Source organism: Simochromis diagramma, unplaced genomic scaffold, assembly GCF_900408965.1.
Source record: "Simochromis diagramma unplaced genomic scaffold, fSimDia1.1 OVJJ01000320.1, whole genome shotgun sequence".
Taxonomy (NCBI): Eukaryota; Metazoa; Chordata; class Actinopteri; order Cichliformes; family Cichlidae; genus Simochromis; species Simochromis diagramma.
In genome coordinates, this window is record NW_024386773.1 from 12,016,926 (window position 1) to 12,035,704 (window position 18,779).

Below are 18,779 nucleotides of genomic sequence, written 5' to 3' on the forward strand. Positions count from 1 at the left end.
CACCACCATTAACTTTGCTAAATTGCTAATGAAAAACATTGATCAGGCAGCTGTGATTGAGCAGCAATGTAAATCCAACTATTTTCACGGTTGTTGTGGTCGTGATAACTTTGTGAGGCCACATCGAAAAGGCTCGGATGAGCTTTCCAAAGTTCTACAAGTTGTGCCTCCATCGCTTGTGTCCAGATCACACGCTGCACAGCTGCTCCGTCTTTTTCACCAGGTTTGCACGTGAGCAGTGTGAGCGGCTGTGGTGACACCCTCAGGAGCGATTGATGATCGGGAGCTGGTCGTGAGGTGTTAATCGCTTCTCGTTACCCCACGTATACTACACGATGCACGATGAAGGCCAAAATCGGGCCGATCACCAAATCGGTCGCACGACTCAAAAGTCGTCTCAAAATGGGCCAAAAATCGCACAGTGTAAGCCCAGCATTAGAGCAGCAATGTTTCTTCCCCTCAGAGAAAGAAAAAAATAGGCTGCAAAAGTACAGGGAGGAATGGGAAAAGGAAAACACCTGGCTGGAAAAGTGCACGATAACACCTTTTAAGCGCACTGCACTGTGTGCTGGCGCACTTTTTCCATAGGCATGCTTCTAATGGTGGGCACATGAAGAACATGAGGGGCATGAAAGCTCGGGGAACCCTTAACCAATTTTTTGTCCACCAGGCCACGGCAGAAGCAGATATGGTATGTAAACACTGGTTTGTTTTTTTAAACCCTCTGGTTAAGGTTAATATGGGCATGTGCAGTATCAGCCCTATGTGGCCAGAAGTGTGATAATATAATTTATTTTGTGTAATAAACAACTGCAAGGATACATGATTACAACAAATAGATGACTAATACGTAAAAGTAATACATAGATTAATAATGATGATGAGTTATGATGCGTAATCATGGGAACAAGCGGGTTTACAAACAGGAGCAGCTGATTAGCATTAGAAAAGCTGAAATAATACCTCAACTGAAGCCAATTGTACTAAATGCACTATATGTGCACAGTTACAAGAATATTTTCTCGTTCTATTGCTTTCTATTAATTTATATAATTTTACGTTAAGCTGGACAGAGTTCTTTTAAAGAAAGATTTACTTATATTCTCAAAAGCTAAGCATGACAGGCTTCTGTTTAAGAAAGAGACCTGTTTTATTGTGTTAATGTTGTCATTTTGAGCTAAAAATAAATGGTTAAATGATCATTTGTTTCCCATATGGTCATATCACAAAGAATATGCATCTGCTTAAATCAAATTCAAGTCAAATGGTTAAAAAATAATTTCACACAAAAAAAAAAGAGCTACCACACTGGGAAGGGTGAAGACAACTGGGTTGCCCGGCCCTGGCCACGAGGTGTCCCTTATTTATTTTTCAGGGAGTTGGCAACCCTAACTGAGATTATTCATCCACAATACGAGGTTAGTTATTAATATACTGCAACAACATGGGAATAGAGCAGCTGCGAGAGAATTCAACATTAATGTATCAATGTTACGGAAGTGGAGGAAGCGCAGTTTTTGGCTTTCCCCATATTTCAAAAGTGCTTCATGTCTTTGCTACGAGTGTCGCCCGGCATAATTTGCAGATGATAATGGTTGTAGCCGCTGCAATGCTTTCGACCAAAACAGGCGCAGCTTGATGACATCATCAACATGCGCTATCGCGATAGAGCGGTATAGTCAAAATCTCTATCGTTGGCCAAATTTATATCGTTTCTATCGCCCACCCCTAATTTAAATGTGTTTGGGTTGGGTTGGAAGACAGCAGAATAATAAACACATAATTCAGATGTTCATTCAGATGATGAAGAAATGTGAAAGGCCGTGTTTTGGTTTTAAAATTCACAAAATGTGTTAAATGACTGTATGTCTTTTGAAATGAAAGGGCAGTACTTTAGCTCCATTTAGGCTATTTAATATTGAAAAGAAGCAACGCATGCTTCTTATTAGCATATAGATGGCAAAGGTTGGAAAAAAAGGATTGAGGAAATGAGGTAGCATCATGTTGCCCACTTAAGTTGAACTGTACTCCGTCACTATGGTGAGAGCCTGTTGTTGTTCCAGTATTTGTGGCAGAACAGTGCAGTTTTCTGCCTATATTTCCTCTCATTTCATGCACCAACCGCCCCTCAATTGCAGTCAGTACACCATGTGTGAAGTTTTCATCTTTGTGAATGTAATGCATGAATGTAAGTGGCTTTTGGTGCATAAATGCTTTCAGTGTGTGCGCTGTCCCTCTAGTATCTCAGAAGAAGCTGTTAAAAAAAGTACATGTCTCCTGTGAGTTGAAATGCCCCGGCCGTCAGATTGCATCAGGATTTAAAATATCAGGACGACAGGAAAGCAGACCTGCTGCGAGAACCCTGTAGTGACAGCTAAGCACCCACATTTTGTCGGCTGATAAAAACAATTCGCATCTGGGCAGTGGTGATGGCCCTTCATTTGTCTGTTCGAGGATGACTCCTTCCCACAACTTGTTAACTGACAGAGGCAATGATTTAGGCTGTAGAGTGATGGTTTGACTGCACCTGGATGGCAGACAAGGGGGGACCCGGAGAGATTTAAAAATTGAAGGAGATGGCCTGTCGGTACACTGTGAATTGATATAGTAGGGAACATCTCTGGCACTTTCAAACAGTTTGTGTTGGTGAAGTGCAGAAAAAACATCTGTGCAAAAGAACAAACAACGAAAGACTCCAGGATCAAATTTGATATCGGTTTTAATGATGAGAACTTTGACACGTTCACATCAGTGCGCACTTTAGCAGTGAGAAGTTCAGAAGCAGTAAGAAATGAAAAAAGACGTTTTCATCGATTCATTTGAACCGAAGCAGGATTCTGTAGCTTATGAACTGTTCACTTCAAGCAAGAAAAAAGTGTTTTTTTTTTCTCATCAAACATCAGCTTATCTTTCATAAATGATGTTTGGCTTCTGCTGTTAAAGTTGTTGAAACCACTGGCTGTGTGACAGTAATAATTATTCTATGCTAATTGTGTCTGCGTGCAGCTAGGTGTTGGGCAAGATGCCTTTCACCTTGAGAACTCGGGGCTTTAATTGAACCTCGCGTTTGATGGCTTCCCTGCTGTTATAGAAGATATAGGCCCATCCGTTTGACATCAGAAGCGAGGAATCGGTGTAATTTATCTGAAGTGTGGTGCAGCAGCAGAACAGGAGTGCAGTGTGTTTCTTTGATTGTGTTGTTTGTCTCACTAACACAGGCAGAGAGAGTTTAAAAGCTGAAAGAGTGCAGAGCAAAGTGGCTAAATAAAACCTAAAACTAGCAGAAGAACAATGCGATCATTTATCACAGATCATACATCAAAACTCCAGTCAGCCTTCTTATCAGTTCCTCAAAGCACTTTCAGACATTATCATCATCAGGCTAATTTTGATAACAACGGCAGTATGGCACATTATCTTCTCTGTGTGACCCCAAAATGAATGTGTTTATTATTCATAGTCTTTTATTAATGTCTTTTTTTTCACCGTCAGATTTGCAGCCACCTGTGGAGCTACGCATCACTCTGTGGCTGGGTGACAGTAATAATCACTCTGGCTGTACTGCCCCAACGAATGGCCTTTGTGTTTGCTCCACAGTGGAGTGACACAGCTGTCTTGAGTATTTCACTGCCTGCAATAATGCAGCATCAGAAAGGCCAGATTGTCCCTCCTAATCTTCCGTTAGTCAAAAAAAACTGTGACGGTGAATCACGCTTTCGGGTCTATGAATAAATAAATGATGGTTGCAGCCTCGGGGGCGAAAAGACATGGAATTTTTTCTTTCTTGCTGTCCAGTAGTAACAGGCATACTAAAATTGTATCATATTCATAGCAGGAGCAGCGTGTGATAAGAAGTTCTGAATTAAGATGCTTATGAAAAATGTTAGAACTATTATAAGCATGCCACATTTGTCAAATTACTGTAATTATTACTGTAATTATTGTTATTGTAATGTAACGGTGAAGCTTTAAGATCATTTATAGGTTATGAAAGTGATCTCAGTAAGTCACATGATTGGGTCTCACAATAGTTTCACCTGAAACCTCTGCTGATAACGACCCACACCCTTTTTCACACCTTGGCTCATGTGATTAGCGCATGAGCCAAGGGGGGCATTAAAAATATGGTTTGGCAAACCAAAAACAGAATTTCCAGTTTTATTATGCTGTAGTCACATATAGGTAACTTGAAAAATGCGATTAAAGTTGATATCACTGAAAATAATAGGTACATATGAAAACCAAGAAAGATTTTCAAATCCACAATAATCTGTTTAATTAATTGATTGATTGACTGACTGGAAGTCCCAACCATTGCTTTAAAGATTCTCAGCAGCTCAAGATTCACTCTCCCAGAATGGAGTTAACTTTAAGAGCAAACCTGTGTAGCAAAGACAAATAAGTATTAGATTGTGTAAGAGTGTAAACTGCTGCCTGTCTCTATCTCTCTGATCTGTCCAGGGGTTGGCACCAGCTTTTCTGCAACCCTATTACATTGTTACCAACACAGGACAGTGTTGCCAGTGGGGGCCATCACCATCTTGGTTTTTGGAGATATAAGTGAATATATTTGGAGAGGGTAGAGTGACTGGAGAACGGTAAATCAACTGATTCTTATATAGCGCTTTTCTACTCTAGTGCTTTATACAACACAAGCACTCTCTTCTATGCTTTGTAAGTGCTTTCTATCTAACATATACACACATGGATGGATGGATGCATTGGAGAGCATCTTGGGGTTTTTATGTTGCCCTTTTAGTTCTTTTTAGTGATGAAATTGTTTTAAAATCACCACTATCCAAGAATTCACCAGAGTAGATCATTTTTTGGATGGGCGTCTGTTGCAGACAGATTTTTGTGGAGCCAGCACCCAGTGATACTCAGTTGAATTGGATCTCAAGGAGCTTCTGCTTTGGCTTCACTTTTTTATACCCAGCGGCTGTGTTCATCTTCTAGAGTCTGCGGGATAAGCACTATCACTTTCATTCCCTTTGTCCAGAAACGAAAATATTTTCCATTTTGTTTGCTTTCCTTGTGATTATTTTTAGCCAAACGCTGAGTTTAACTTGAGGGGGTAAGAGAGGATGAAAGAACGTTTCAGCAAAGATTATTAGGTCCTTTCCCATTTCTAAGTATTACAACGAAGCCAGAGGAAAAGCCTCCACCATGGATCTACCCTTCAGTGTCTCACAAACTAGAGGTCATTGTGTTTCCATACCTGTGGGCTTGTTTTATCACGGTCCGTTGCTTTCCAACATTAGAGTTACATTTCAATGAGCCGGCCTCGCAGTGCAGGTCCACACTGATTTAGATTGGACCAAAGTACAGCAAATAACAAGAAACGTTTCTCTGTATATGCGGAGTTTCAAACACTCATTATATCAAGTTTCGAAGTTTCGTAGCACCACGCTGACCTCCATGTCATCATTACATGGAGCAGAGTGACCTTTGCTTTTTTTGTTGACCGTAACAGATGAATGAAAAGCAATGATGTGGCTCTCTGCCCCCGTGTTAGTAAAACCAAGTAATATGTGTGGACTAAACAACTATTGATTTTCTATTTTTTGCACAGCATTTATATATCCCATGGATTATTCTTCCATGGCTGCTGTTCCCTTAAGTGTTTTACAAGACTTCTATAGAAATTGCAGTGGCTGCTGTATTTATAACAGTGAGCAACACCTTGTTTACATTTTTGGGAAGAATAGCGGATTAGAGGTCTTATAACAGTCTTAGAGAGCTCACAGAGAGCGCGTACCCTGCACTTCAGCTCTCAGATGTCATGTGGGCACATGAGGTAGCTTTTACTTTTTCTGCTACTAATAAATTAAGGTCAAATGGTGTGCTGCTGCAGAGAATAGATGTAACATGGTTAAAAACTAGCTGATTATTAACCAGCAGCTTCTTAGTTGGTGGGATGGCTGTGATTCTGATTTCTGATGGGCTCTTTTTCTTTAATCTCATCTGCGAGCCGATCCTCCCGCCTTCTCCTGTCCTTTTCTTCATTAGGCGCCAAGGTAGAAAAGATGCAGGGGAAACAGCTGCTGTTGAAACAAACTGTTGACAGAGCATGTCGGGCGCCGTGTAAAGTCATCTACCTGTCTTGTACCTGTTATTTATAGCTCCAGCAGAACCATTTCTTCTCAAGGATATTTTTTCGCATTACCGTTAACTGTCTGGAAACCAAGCAGAATCACAAGTGGTGATCTAAGGTGTGCTCTTCCTTTGCTCGCACACTTTGGCACTCTAATTCTATCAGCGCAGAGCTCACACCCTTTCCAATTAGCAGTGTGATGGGACCGCTGTGCGGGGTCAAGATCTGGACTCTTTTCTCCATGTTGGATATCGGCGCGAAAGCAGCCACCTCTTGGGATTAGACCTCGTCTGCTTCTTCCCGCTCTCGTTCTTTCTGTCATTCTCTTTCACAATAAATGCTTCACAGTATTTTTCTCTGTCTGGCTGGATTTCATGGTGTAATGATTCCGCTGCTCATTTCCTCATGACTCAGCAGCAGTTTGAAGAAGAGAGAAAAAAAGCTCAGCTCATCTGTCATCTCATTCATTTTGGCAGAGGCTTCTAGCAGGTTTTAATAGCGTCAAGAAGGGAAGCTCCCGTCAGTCAGGAGACAAAATATTAAGGGATCTGTTGACTTTGGTGGAGTTTACGTCCCTTTATCCCTCCTAGAAATGTGAGGAGGTACAAAATGATAAAAGGGCTCATTGAGATCTATTTTGCTTTCCTCAATAAAGAAATCAATATTTAAATCATCACTGTATTAAAGCTAACTTGTGCAATTTTATAATGTCAAGGATCAAAACTATCTACCCCATACCAATAAAGACTCTCAGCACGCCCTCTCATCTTTTCCTTAATACTAACATCACACTGACATCAATTCAGTCAGCAGCCACACTGAACAGGATATTAACTCCAGTTCCTTCAGCTCGTCTTTATTTTTACGCAGTGTGCATGTGTGTCGGGGTTAGATAAGCTCTTCCAGTTCGTCAACACTTTCCTCATGATTCCTCTGCCTTTGTGACACAAGTGCGTTGTGACTACCAAGCTTTTAGCTCTGGGGAGTGTTAATGGAGCGTCCTCTTCTCATTAGCCACGGCCATGCCCAGGATGCTGCCCAGTCCGCGTGTCTGCCCTCAGTGTATGCGAGCAGTACCTCGTAAACCAGCTGCACATGCTCGTGCACGTGTCGGGACATGCTAGCACCCCTGGTGTTTTGTTGTCTTGGGAATAGGAAAGCAAGGAAATCCCAAGGAGAGAAAAGGAATATCCCAGCCATCCAATGCCCAACACTTTGTTTCCTTTGGTTAAACACAGCACAGTTAATCGAACTGACATTTAAGAATGCTGACATGTACTCCAACATTTTTTTTTTCTTATTTCCCAGGAGAGCCATGCTTTAAAGCACATTTTCCTTTTCTGTGGATAATCTAATTTATCCCGATTTTAGTACTTAATTGAAACTACATCACATAAAAGAGACTTGGAAAATCTTGGCAAACATAAATATCAGGCTTATTTTAATCTTTGAATGGCCAAGGATTGGCCCCAGCTCAGACTTTAAAAAGCATTTCTCTCCAGGCTAAAGCAGCACGATGCGATTTTTGTTTTGGCTTCCAGCAGGTACGTCGATAATCATATCAAACTTTTTTATTTATTTTGGTTTGCTCTTTTACCTTACCTCTTTTGTCTCCTGGAGTTTCTCATTAATTCCATTTTATGCAAAATCTTAATAAAGTCGCTTTTTTTCTTCCTGGAGGCCTTTATTATCCAAATTACCTCGCTGCATGGTGCTGTCATTAGTTGTGGCAGAATTACAGTGAAAATCACCATAACCATGTTGTTTTTACAGGAAATTTAAATCATTGCTCAGTTCTAGTTTGATTCAGTCTAATTGCTTGCAGCAGAAGCTGATTGAAATGTGTGCTACTTTTCTGAATCTTCTTCATGGTCTAATTTTTTTATTCGTTCTCGGCCACATTAATGGGCCTTATACCAGTGGTGTGGTGCAGAGCTGTGGCTGGTTGGTGGGGTACTGTGAGTGTCTTCCTTTGAAACGTGCTGTATGGAGGATCAGACACAGTGTCGAGGCTCACATTTAATCTAGACTGTGGCCCTGGACCACACAAAGTCTCTATTTTAATTTGGCCTAGAGTTGTAAGCTGGTTGCGTTATCGTTACATTGGAGCATTACTTCTTGGCTAAAATCAACCACTAAAGTTGGCTCGAAGGTTTGTGTACTAATTGAATTAGTCATAGAGAAGGACCAATGGCTCAGTTGAAAGATTTCTTTCTATAAACCACTTTTTGGGTGACATATTTTTCACCTTTCAAAACGTTTCATATATTCCTTTTAAAAAACGTGATAAACTGATGCGCTGTCTGCTCCCGTAGTGTTAGAAGGTGCTGCGTGAATTACTTTACACATTTTAAGTTATATTGGCACTTTGGCACAGGGCCTTTTAAGGTAAAGTTGCTGCCTGAAAAGAAAAACACACACATTTCTTCAGCATTAAATGCTAAATGTGTTTGGCTTTTTCCCCAGTGTGCTGAAGTGCTGTAGACAGAGACAAAGCTGCTGTCACGAGTAATCCTGTATCCTGTGTGAATTAATTTTGATTGCATTAACTTGTACGCAGGTAGAGCTGAAAGGAAGAGACTGCTGGCTGAAAAGGAGATAACAAGTGTGAGGCCGCAAGACCTTAGATATGCCTTTTGACATCAAATATTCCCTTTGAGAGGGAGGACAGCTATTAGCTGGGCGCTCACACTGTCTCGGGCTGTGACTGAAAATCTTTGCTTCAGGCTGACGCGGCTGATCTCGCTTCGTGTTAGACAACTCAGTTCTTCCTCAAGGCTCATTTCTGTTTTCTAGGATTTTTATAATTCTACAACATCAATAAATGGAAAATGTGTGAAGGCAGGGGGGCCAATCAAATGTGACATTGCAGGCAAGCGCTGGAGCAGTCAGTGTCACATAGACGATGAGGCATCTTTGTCATCTCTGCCAAGTGTTTCCTTTCTTCTCCTTGCTCCTTACCCCCTCTCCTTCTGAAACCTTTTCTCCTTTGTCTCTCTGCACTGTTTGCAGTATCTGAACAAAATTTAATTTTCTGTGTGCTTTGCACTTACAGAATGCTGAGGGCTCTCCTCAGTGTGTGCTTGAGCTTTTTTTATGCTCAATAAAGAGAATACGGTTGAATTATTTGAAGTTTCTGGAATCATAAAGGCAACATGATGCACAGCAAAAACAAATAAAGCCTCTCATGAAAAAACATAATTAAGTGTTATCAGGTGGGACGTTTGTGTTTTCTAAACAACACAAAAAGGGATTCAAGAACTTTGTCAACATTTAATCGACAAAATTGTTTTCTAGAGGCTTTTGTTTTTTTATTGCATGCTCTTCATCAGTAGAACTGCTAATGATAATTTACCCTTTTCACTTTAAGCGTAATAGCCTGATATTTGGTGAAACATGCTTGTTTGCCTTCTTGCAAAGGGTGAGATGACAAGATAAATGCCATGCTAATGTCCTTATGATGTTCTATATTAATCTTAGCTTAGATTAGCCATGAACACCACAGACAAGGCACAAATAAGCACATTATGAAAAAGACATTTGAAGTGTTTCTCAAAGCTGGGTCATATAATTTCCTATTTGTAGATCCTATTTACACCAATAAACCGGGAATATTGTGTGTAGTACCTTCTCACACAGTACATGGGGCATTAGAAACTCTAATATGGTTGTGACACATCATGTTCAGGCCGGGTGCAATGAACCAGCCCCGCTGCTGCATAGACTGAATTATTAGGCGGCCAACTAGCTTGAGAGCATGAACAAATATTTGAGTTAATCTATGTCATCAAGTGACGTGAAGCTAAAACCAGCTAAATCAGGGTTAGAAATATGAGGCGTTTCTTGGAAAATCTGCCCCACGTGTTAGAAATCAGAGTCCCTGCTTCCTCCAGGCCATGTGAGGAATTACTGTTTAGGTAAATGTTATTCCCACTTTCACTCACTTGTTAAAATTTGGAATAAATTAGCTTTCAACATAAACTGCAAGTCATATCAAAGATTATGATATAGTAAGTCCATAAGCGCATTAGGAGGAATGTTTAGTAAGGTTATAAATCAAGTAAGAAGTAGGGTACTTTTTCACAGACTCATAAAAGACTTATAACCACTGGTGCTGCCTCCTGCTGGTCATTTAAAAGCACTTTTTAATGTGCTTTCACTTTGACTTGACTATTCAGACCTGGAGGGTGCATGCATCTGTTATGTGTGTGTTACCTCTACAATCAAGTGTGTACCAAGCAGAAGAAGGCTCGGCTGTGGTGAGTGTTTCAAGTGTGTGACTTTCCCGGAATATGAAGAACAGGATGAAATATTTGATGAAATACTTTTGGCATTTTATTGCCTTTATCAATCTATCATTTCTGCTCATTTCTTTTCTGGCTGTCGTTGAAGTTCATCTGTCATGGCTTGCATTATAACAATCAATTAGTCTGTCTCCATTTCCTCATTTTGAAGTCACTCCAAGTCTTTCAATTTCTAGCTTCGCTTTTTGTCCACTGGGAAGCTGCTGCTCCCGTTTTCTGGTCTGAGTCCCGGCGAACAAAGCCCAGTCTTTCCTTCCCATCTCCACTCCTCTGTCTCCCGTTTCCTTCATTCATCTTGATAAATTATGCAGAGTATCTCACTTTGATTCAGGAATAATTGCTCCACTTCTATCCGTGGATCTTTTATAAGCAACTTGATGTAGGAAAATAACTGATTAGAAGTGTGTTAACAAAGTAATGTTGGGTGGTAAACCTCAGTTCCCCGAGCTAGTGATTAAGTGAAATTGCTACGAAAATGGCTCTGATGAGTACAAGATAGCTGAAAAAACAAAAAAATGAAGAAGAAGAATACAACGCCACCACTGCATCTCTGCACCCAGACTTCAGTACTGTACATGTGAACCTCACAGCCACTTTGCCCTCGAGGCACTATGCCAGTCGACTCTGCGAGTTGTCAGCCCAGTGAATTAGGGAAAACAGCAGTGATAGATAATATTGTGTGACTGGAGCTTTTGCAGTTGTGAGGGGTTTTCTGTTGTCGAGAAAAACGCTAATGATGCTGTTATCTGGGGCTTGAAGCCTGATTAGCCTGAAGAATGGTGCAGACATTGGCAGCTTGAGCTGCTACTCTCTCCTGTCATTCTCACTGTGCCTGTTTTCGCATTTCTGTGGGGAGAGAGAGGAGGGTTGATGAATTTGTGGGTAAGACTGATGCAAAGACTGACAGAGACCAAGATAAACTATCACTTTGATTAGTGGAAATAGGACTTCCTTTGCCTCTGCCTCCTCTCTGCCCCCAGTCAAGCCTACACAGGAAGACCAAACATCTACAAACGAGCCAAAAAATGATCTCAATGTGTTGGAGAAGGAGAAACACATACACGGCCCAATTTTTCCATCATCTCCTCCAGCTCTTTCTGTCAAATTTTTACTAATGTCTCTCCTGGTTAGTGGAAGGGAAATGCACCCTGTGTTGGAAAGCATTATTCCCTCATTGCAAATGTTGGCAGTCACTAAATATTCAGCACAAGCAGAAGGTGTTATTTCCAGAATTAGCCTTTTCTTGCAGAAAGGTTGCTGTTTCTTTGAAATGCTCCTCACCAGAAACATAAAGGTCAAGTGACAGACCTCCATAAAGCAGTTTCCCGTCAAATGACCTTGTGTGACCAAGCAAGTAATGCGTGTTGTCTGCCAGGAGCAAAGGTGGATGTAGCGTTGGGTAATTACGGAGCTGAAAAACCTCTCAGGGAAGAAGTGGATGTTAGGCACGATGCAGTGAAGCGTGTTACTTTCTCACGGTGAAGCGCTCTGTGCAGACTTTCTCATAGCAGCTGCTATTGTTGGTTTTGTAGCCGTGACTGAGTTGCTGTAACCTCGGCTGTGATTTCTCCTTAAAACGAAGCCCTGCAGAGTTTACTGTAATCAAAGTATTAGCTGTGGGCGGTTATCTTTTCAACTCTGTCGTTTTTAGCCTTTTTAACATGTGGCAAAGGGATTTGGTGCATTGCTACTGTCTGTTGTCAGTAATTGAATAGCTGCAAAATTTAAACCACCTATCTAATATTGTGCTCGTCCTCCAAGTGCTGCCAGATCAGCTCTTTATTGGCTGCTTGGGAGTTGAGGAATAAAAACTTTAAACACAACTCCAAACATATTAGAAGTTTCAAGGTTAACTTGGTAATTTTGCCACCACTCCCTTGTCTTTAGACCCTCTGCAGGTTTTATGTGGATATACGTAGGACCGTGCATGAATAGATTCCCTTTCAGTTAGGTTTGCTTGACTATGATACAATTCAGTGTTGTAGTTTTGTAGACAAATACGTGGGCCAAAAAGTTAAACATGTGTAAAAAGCATCTTTGACTCCGCTTTTCCTTTTCAAATCCTGGAAAAATGATTACATCACCATATTTGTTCATTCAGCTTTATGATCTGGAAACTGTAAAATGACTTAATTGAAATAGTTTGAAGCACGTTTTACAAAGCCAGAGTGTTCAGCTGTTAAGCGAATAGAGTCTGAGTCATATCTGTGATTTGTTTATCTGATATAAAATTTATAAAGAAAATATAAAGTTGAATGAACATCCTCAGTGTTGTTTTTCTGCTTTCTTTACTTGCTGCTTCATAATTTTGTGCATCTGCCAGATGGCTCTGGTTATGGTATAGTACGGAGTGCTTTTTAGAGATTTATCTGTGAAAACATCTGCTGTAGAAGAAGGGTTTGACAGTTCTATTGGTTTATCAGCATCGGCAGCCAGTTTCAGGTTGCCATTTAAAGCTGCTTTAGGAGGATGCTCATTTACATGGAAATTCCACGTTTTTCTTTTGGCTGGAACATATTGTTCTTCATTGTTAGGAAAAGAGACTGACATATGCATGAGAATCAAAAACCATGTATGATATATATTTGAATGAATTCAAATTGAATCACGGATATGGATTCTTGGTCTGAAATGTGAGGCCAGTGTGGAAGTGCCTTTCTGACCAGTACGCAGCTACTTCTCATGTTGCAAAAAGAAATTAGATTGTGCAGAAATCTAGCAGAAGCTGACTCTAATTTATTATTTGTACATGCATTTACCTAGTGAGATGCATGTATTGTCACTGCCAATAGTTTTAAGCCTTTTTCCAACACAGCACAATTTTGATTTTATAAATTGTGGTCTAAATTATGCTAAAATAAGCACTAAAGCAGAGTTTGGCTAATTTTTGACTGGCAGGTTGCTTTTGTGTGAGCGAGTGGCGCCCTCGGTTCCTTAGTCAGATGCATCAGCTCACTTGTCATATCTGGTTTTAGAAAACAAGATGGCTTTAAATGCTCAAAACAGTCCATAAACTGATGGTTGATGGCAACACGGTTGCTATGTTTCTTTCTTTTTTTACATAAATATGATTGAGTGATCCCTGCCAAGCCCTCAGGTTGCTCTACAGGGTCCTAAACTCTGCCCTCCTCACATAATAATCTAAATTTGTCACTGACTGCTGCAGCCCTGTATTTCTCATTTCTTTGTCTTTTTAATGTATATTCTTTCATTTCCTCTTGTTCTTGTTGTCTGTTCTGCACCTCCTGGGTTTGTCGTTTTCCATTTTGATTGTATTTCTCTCTCTGTCTTTTTTGCTGATTATATAGCTTGATTTTACTACTTTATTTTCTGCTCTCTGATTATTGTCTCCTTGCACAGCTCGGTCTTGTAATTAATTGTCCATTCTTTGCCCGCTGGGGAAAAGTCTCACAGTTTCTGTTTTTTATTGCGGTTTTTGAACCTTTCTGTAACTCTCTCTTTGTCTGCGTCTTGGTGTTCCTCTCTCTCTCTCACTCTCGCAGCCCACTGCCTCTTTGTTTCCTGGCAGACAGCAGCAGATTGCAGGCTGGATAGGCCATGTGGGTGTTTAGCATGGCACACAGAGCTGAGGGCCATAGACAATGTCTGCATGTACAAATTTAATTGGATATATTATTTGCACGCATGCACATGCACACAAACACACACACTCACATATGCACACACTTTGCTTCCCACGCTTGCATTTTTAACAGCGTCCACTCACGAAATTGAAAAGACATATGTTAGACTCTGCACTGAGGCAAACAAACAGATGTAACAATACCTAACTGGACCAACAGGCCTGACAGAAAGATGGACGTGTAGATAGAAAGCTTACAGAATGTCTTGTATGCCGGTGCTATTATCACATTCATGCAGCACAGGAGCAGATTAGTGTTTTAGTGGAGACAGCATAACAAATGATGGGCAAAGGGCTGTTTTTTACCCAGCTTACATAACAGATTCATTTTATTCATCCCGATGAAGACCACATCATGACTCCTCTCCCTTCCCCTGTGCCTCCCTCCATAGTATTTAACATGTGTGTAGTATATTATAAATGGCTCATTCGGTAGAGAGTCGGGGTTAATCAGTTCTGACGTGGAGCTTGTTTGTACCTGGAGCTGTGATTACAGCACAACAGCTCAGCTTATTGAGAAGTAGAATAGAAATAATAAAATTGAAGCTTGGATTTTGCCAAAGTGTTCCTGCAGTCTGTCACTAATAAAATATGTTATGCAAAGATAAAAGTGTAAAGTGGGAGGTCACTGCTGAAACACTCTGTTATTGTTACTCTGCAGTAATTCCGCGTGATTTTCACTGACCGTTGTTGGGGAGTGGCACAAATTGTATTTTTTTCTCCTCTAGTGCGACAACTTTAAAAAATATATATAGATTGAACAGAGTTCAATCTCTTGGCAGGTTGAAATAATAAGTTTTATATAACCTCTATAAATTGTGTCAATATACTAGATTGGCCTAAGAGTTTTTGCTTATGGTGTTTATTTTTTGATTTATTTATAATTTTCTTTTTCTTGAAGTGGATTATTTTAATGCACGTCGCAGTGCCAGCTGCATGTCACACCATAGCAACACTGTAAAGGATCACAAGCTGTTGTATAAAAAAAACACCCTACACATTTTCATTGTGATAAACCCATCCATCCATCCAGCCACCCATCCGCAGCAGCAGAAGGCTAAGGAGAGTATTCCAGACGTCCCGATGACCTTATAACCACAGCTCCTGCAAGCAGTGTGGGTCTTGACCATGACTCATTTGTCCCCAGCCTCTCCCAGGATGCAAAAGAAATAATGCTGGACATGGGAGTTTAAGACCTTTCGTTCACAGGCTTCTGCCAGATGTTCACTTTTTGTTTGGCTTTGCTGTCCGTGAGCCTTCTCTTCACCATCTGGTCCAACTCACAACTAGGTGGTGGTCAGTTAATACCTCCACTCCTTTCTTCATCTGAGTGTCCAAGACAAAAAAGTAAATCACTGTTTTTCGACCTAAGCAAATACATGTAAGAGCCACCTTATATGCAAACATGGTGTTTGTAAAGGCCAGCCCATGCCTAGCATAGAAGTCCAATAATGAACCAACACTCTGCTTTAGATCACTATGCAGTTCCTGGTAGAATCCTTTCCAAGAAAATGGAAAAACGCCACAATGATGATGCACAGCCGGGGGCTTGTAAGTGTCCCCACACCAGCATGGGCCAGTCTTGAAAAGGAGAGACCTGCTTTTCTCCAGAATCCTGGAGAAAAGCTAGATATCACTGTGTGCACCGGTGCACACAGTGATATCTAGTCCCATCCTGCGCTAGCTCAGGTCCTCGTTGAAGAGGTGACATTCCGCATCTCAAAAACGAGTCTGCAATCCTGAGGGTCCACAGGTCCATGCCCCTTCCTTTGCCTGTCCCCATGGGCACTGGACCCACAGGGTTGCAAATCCATGTTATTTTTTGTGCCTGACCAAACCCCATGAGCACAGGCCTGGTGGTGATTGTGCTAAACCGTGTAAATAAAACTGAAATGCAAAACTACTGCACTGTCTAGTTGTTTGTCAAGGCAAAGATTCAGATTCTGTCTTTAAATGTCTTTTTAAAAAAGTAAGTGGGAGAGAATCAGAGCAGAGGTAAAAACCACACAGCATCATCTACACTAGCTCCAGCTACCTTAGAAACATCCACTTTTTTCCAGCTTCCTTAATCAAAAGAATATTTCATTGTAAGCAAAATATCATAACTTATATGTCTTATAGACTACTTAATTAAGTTAACAAGCTTCAAGCGTTTTATTCTTCTGTGGTGGTGCAGTTTAATCTAACATTTCATTATTCATCATCACTTCCCTTTAATTCTTTAGCGATCATTAAAAATGACATAAATTCGTCGACCTATCCTTTTTGCTTTATTTTTTTCTCTTTTCTTTCCACCGACCAAAGCAGAATACATAAATAGATATGACAAATAAATAAAATTTCATCTTAATGGAACTTTAAAACCAAATAATAAATGTGCTCAAAAGCCCAAAAAGAAAAACCATAAATTGTGAGTCAGTGAGCCATGCATCTTTGACAGAACTTATTACTCAAGCCACTGTAAACTGGAGCGCTGTGGGGTTTCGAGTTTATCTTGCTGTCCCATTTGGAACCTTCAGGAACAATGGGGCCCATCTGTAAAATTTTGGGGAAATTATTGTTGTATTTTATTCACAGTTGCTGATAGTATGGATAGTATGGATCACCGGGGTTTTGCTGATACAGCAATAATCATAGTTTAGATCATCCTCACAGGTCATATGCAATTTATGCAAAGGGCAGACATACATTCTTTATAGATCGTCTACCACTAAAACACATTTACATGATATGCAGGTTTGCAGCCATCCAGGTCATGGTGATCTAAGGAGTTGGAAAGAAAAGCAATAATTTACGCGATCAATCGAAACAAACAAACGAAACAATAACCTGCAAGTTTCTGCTTGTGTTTTTCAGCTTTATTGCCACATCCTTGGTACGTGTCTTCTCCTTACAGTGAAGGTATGCCGTATTTGTGGGTGGTAGAGAAGGTCCTCGAGGCAATCAGCTGCTGTGAATCTTGTATACATATATAGTATATGCACCACGCACAGAAACACAAGTGGGTCTGTTAGCAGTCAGGCATGCTTTTTGAAGGAGGCAACACAGCTCCCAGTCACTGGATTTACATCAGCGCTTGCTCAAAGTAGAATAAACCCCAATCTTATTGAGCACTTCAAATGGTGTGTGTTACTAAATATCCTGCACTGGGAAGATGAATCAATGACTTATCTGTCCATTTAGCTGAACACTGAATGTCTTCACTTTCAGTCCAGACATGTGCGTTGAATTGGCTCATGTCTTCCTGTCTATGGGTAGTCGCAGGCTGGTCACCAGGTTGACTTATTTAGCTCCACTGATGGTTCAGTCAGAGAAACAGGCTCTTCTTCCTTGCGGTCTTTATGCATTTTTTTTAAATTCTCCTTTTCTCAAATGCTGATTTCAGGTCATCTGCTGTCTTTCACTTTTTCTACACTGCCACTCGTCTTCTCTACGCCTCCACTCCATTTCTTCTCTCATCTCCATCACTTTGCTCTTGAAGTCCTTGAACGCTGCCTCTAATAGCCTTACCTCAGACGTGGTCTCTTTCTGTCTCTCTGTCTCTCTGGGTCAAACAACCTTTTGCTCAAAGCTCTACTCTACGCTGCGGTGCACTCATTCGAAACAACCACTGCCTCCATCAAATATACTCAGGATGCATATTGCACTAATCAAAAAGAGACAGATGGGCCTCTTAATGTGATATACACCCTGCTATTTCAGCCTACACACAGATGGACAGAGCATCCATAAACCATGTTCACTCTGCGTATAGGAAATATTGATGTGGCACTGCTTTATAGTGGCAATATGGGTTTACATAAATGTTTGAGTGAAAAACATGATGTGTCTCCGTCACGTGCGCTCTGCTTCGCAAAGTTCCCAAGATGCATTTTACAGCACGTCACAGAGGAGGATGAGGTGCTGAGTATGATCTAAAGCGCGCTCTAAACGGTCTTTGTCATAGCTGACTGTGTTTGTGTTGGCCTCCACAGGGGAAGGCGTATGTGTTTGACCGAGTCTTCCCAACTAACAGCACACAGGAGCAGGTCTACAGCACCTGTGCCAAGCAGATAGTCAAAGGTGAGTCACACACATGGTTCTGTGGGGTTTTTTTGTCTCCATGACGTATGACTGACACAACAGCTGAGGGAAAAAACGACAGAGCACCTTGAATTACCATAATCGTGATATCCATGTTGGTGGTGTCACTTCACACTGACAATTCACTGGAGCATCCATTAGCACCTCCCTTACAAGAAGCAAGAAAAAACTATTTCCATGACATGATGTAGTCACACGGCCTGCATGTAGGAGCATCACAATGCACTGATTAATGACATGCATGCTTATCATGGCGCAGCAGGACCGGCATATCCAAGGGGCATATAGATCAAACAAAACCATTACCTTCAACTTTTGAATCTTTTTCTCTTTCCCTTCCTTCTGTCTGCATCTCTTTATGTCTGTCTGCCTCTTTTTTCCCTGTTAGGGGCTCATTTTTCTCCCACCTTCAAAGTGAGTGTGGAACTCCATTGAACTAGTTCTAGATGGGGCATGAAAAAGATTGATTTGGCAGGCAAGATTACTTGTAGGTGAGATTACCATGCAGGCTGAGAAAAAAAGAAATAAAAAGGCAGGATTGCTTTCACTGCGAGGTCGAAAAAAAATTCAAGGCAGGCAGTTAACGAAAGGAAGGCATGCGATAAGAAGTTAGATTTGAAATGCGTCGGGGGGAAAAGGTAACAGAGGGGGCAAG

At 41.0% G+C, this 18,779-nt stretch overlaps 1 protein-coding gene across 2 annotated transcripts in view; it reads left to right on the forward strand.

The window, feature by feature from the left end:
* The window catches only part of kif5ab (kinesin family member 5A, b), a 69,195-nt gene that overhangs the window by 3,818 nt on the left and 46,598 nt on the right, over window positions 1-18,779 (forward strand). For both annotated transcript variants that reach the window (XM_040008418.1, XM_040008419.1), the window contains exon 2: window positions 18,016-18,103. In XM_040008418.1, coding sequence (XP_039864352.1) covers window positions 18,016-18,103 — 88 coding nt within the window. The remainder of the gene's footprint in view (window positions 1-18,015; window positions 18,104-18,779) is intronic.